Source organism: Oryx dammah, unplaced genomic scaffold, assembly GCF_014754425.2.
Source record: "Oryx dammah isolate SB20612 unplaced genomic scaffold, SCBI_Odam_1.1 HiC_scaffold_5760, whole genome shotgun sequence".
Taxonomy (NCBI): domain Eukaryota; kingdom Metazoa; phylum Chordata; class Mammalia; order Artiodactyla; family Bovidae; genus Oryx; species Oryx dammah.
In genome coordinates this window covers 1,195-2,315 of record NW_024075588.1, presented here as the reverse complement: position 1 = coordinate 2,315, position 1,121 = coordinate 1,195, and the positions used below count along the sequence as shown (strand labels likewise).

The 1,121-nt window shown below is 65.5% G+C and overlaps 1 protein-coding gene across 1 annotated transcript in view; it reads left to right on the top strand.

Annotated features, from left to right (window-relative positions):
• Nucleotides 1–35: 35 nt before the first annotated feature.
• LOC120860002 (uvrABC system protein A-like) overlaps nt 36–1,121 on the top strand; it is a gene marked incomplete at its 3' end in the record, with an annotated part of 2,237 nt that continues 1,151 nt past the window's right edge. The window contains exon 1 of the mRNA XM_040235870.1: nt 36–1,103. Within this exon, the coding sequence (XP_040091804.1) occupies nt 36–1,103 (1,068 nt within the window). The remainder of the gene's footprint in view (nt 1,104–1,121) is intronic.

Genomic DNA, 1,121 nt, shown 5'->3' with positions numbered 1-1,121 from the left:
ATCAGGTGCTGGCCCTGCCGGAGGGCCGCAAGCTGATGCTGCTGGCCCCTGTCGTGCGCGAGCGCAAGGGCGAGCATCTTTCGGTATTCGAGGAGCTGCGCGCGCAGGGTTTCGTCCGCGCCCGGGTCAACGGCAAGCTGCATGAACTGGACGAGCTGCCCAAGCTGGACAAGCAGAAGAAGCACAGCATCGACGTGGTGGTGGACCGCTTCAAGGTGCGCGAGGATCTGCAGCAGCGCCTGGCCGAATCCTTCGAGACCGCCCTCGGCCTGGCCGACGGCATCGCCCTGATCGCGCCAATGGACGATGAAGAAGGCGAAGAGATCATCTTCTCCGCGCGCTTCGCCTGCCCGCACTGTGGCCACTCGATCAGCGAGCTGGAACCCAAGCTGTTCTCCTTCAACAACCCGGCCGGAGCCTGCCCGACCTGCGACGGCTTGGGCGTGAAGCAGTTCTTCGACGCCAAGCGCCTGGTCAACGGCGAGCTGACCCTGGCCGAAGGCGCCATCCGCGGCTGGGATCGGCGCAACGTCTACTACTTCCAGATGCTCGGCTCGCTGGCCAGCCACTATGGCTTCAGCCTGGAGCAGCCGTTCGACGAACTGGCCGCCGAACACCAGAAGGTGATCCTGTTCGGCAGCGGTACGCAGAGCGTTGACTTCAAGTACCTCAACGACCGCGGCGATATCGTCAAACGCTCGCACCCGTTCGAGGGCATCATCCCCAACCTTGAGCGTCGCTATCGCGAGACCGAGTCGAACAGCGTGCGCGAGGAACTGGCCAAGTTCCTCAGCACCCAGCCCTGCCCCGATTGCCGCGGCACGCGCCTGCGTCGCGAAGCGCGGCACGTCTGGGTCGGCGAGAAGACCCTGCCGGCGGTGACCGGCCTGCCGGTGGGCGATGCCTGCGATTACTTCGGTGATCTGCACCTGACCGGCCGCCGCGGCGAGATCGCCGAGAAGATCCTCAAGGAAATCCGCGAGCGCCTGCAGTTCCTGGTCAACGTCGGTCTCGACTATTTGACCCTCGATCGCAGCGCCGACACCCTGTCCGGTGGCGAAGCGCAGCGCATCCGCCTGGCCAGCCAGATCGGCGCCGGCCTGGTGGGCGTCATGTACATC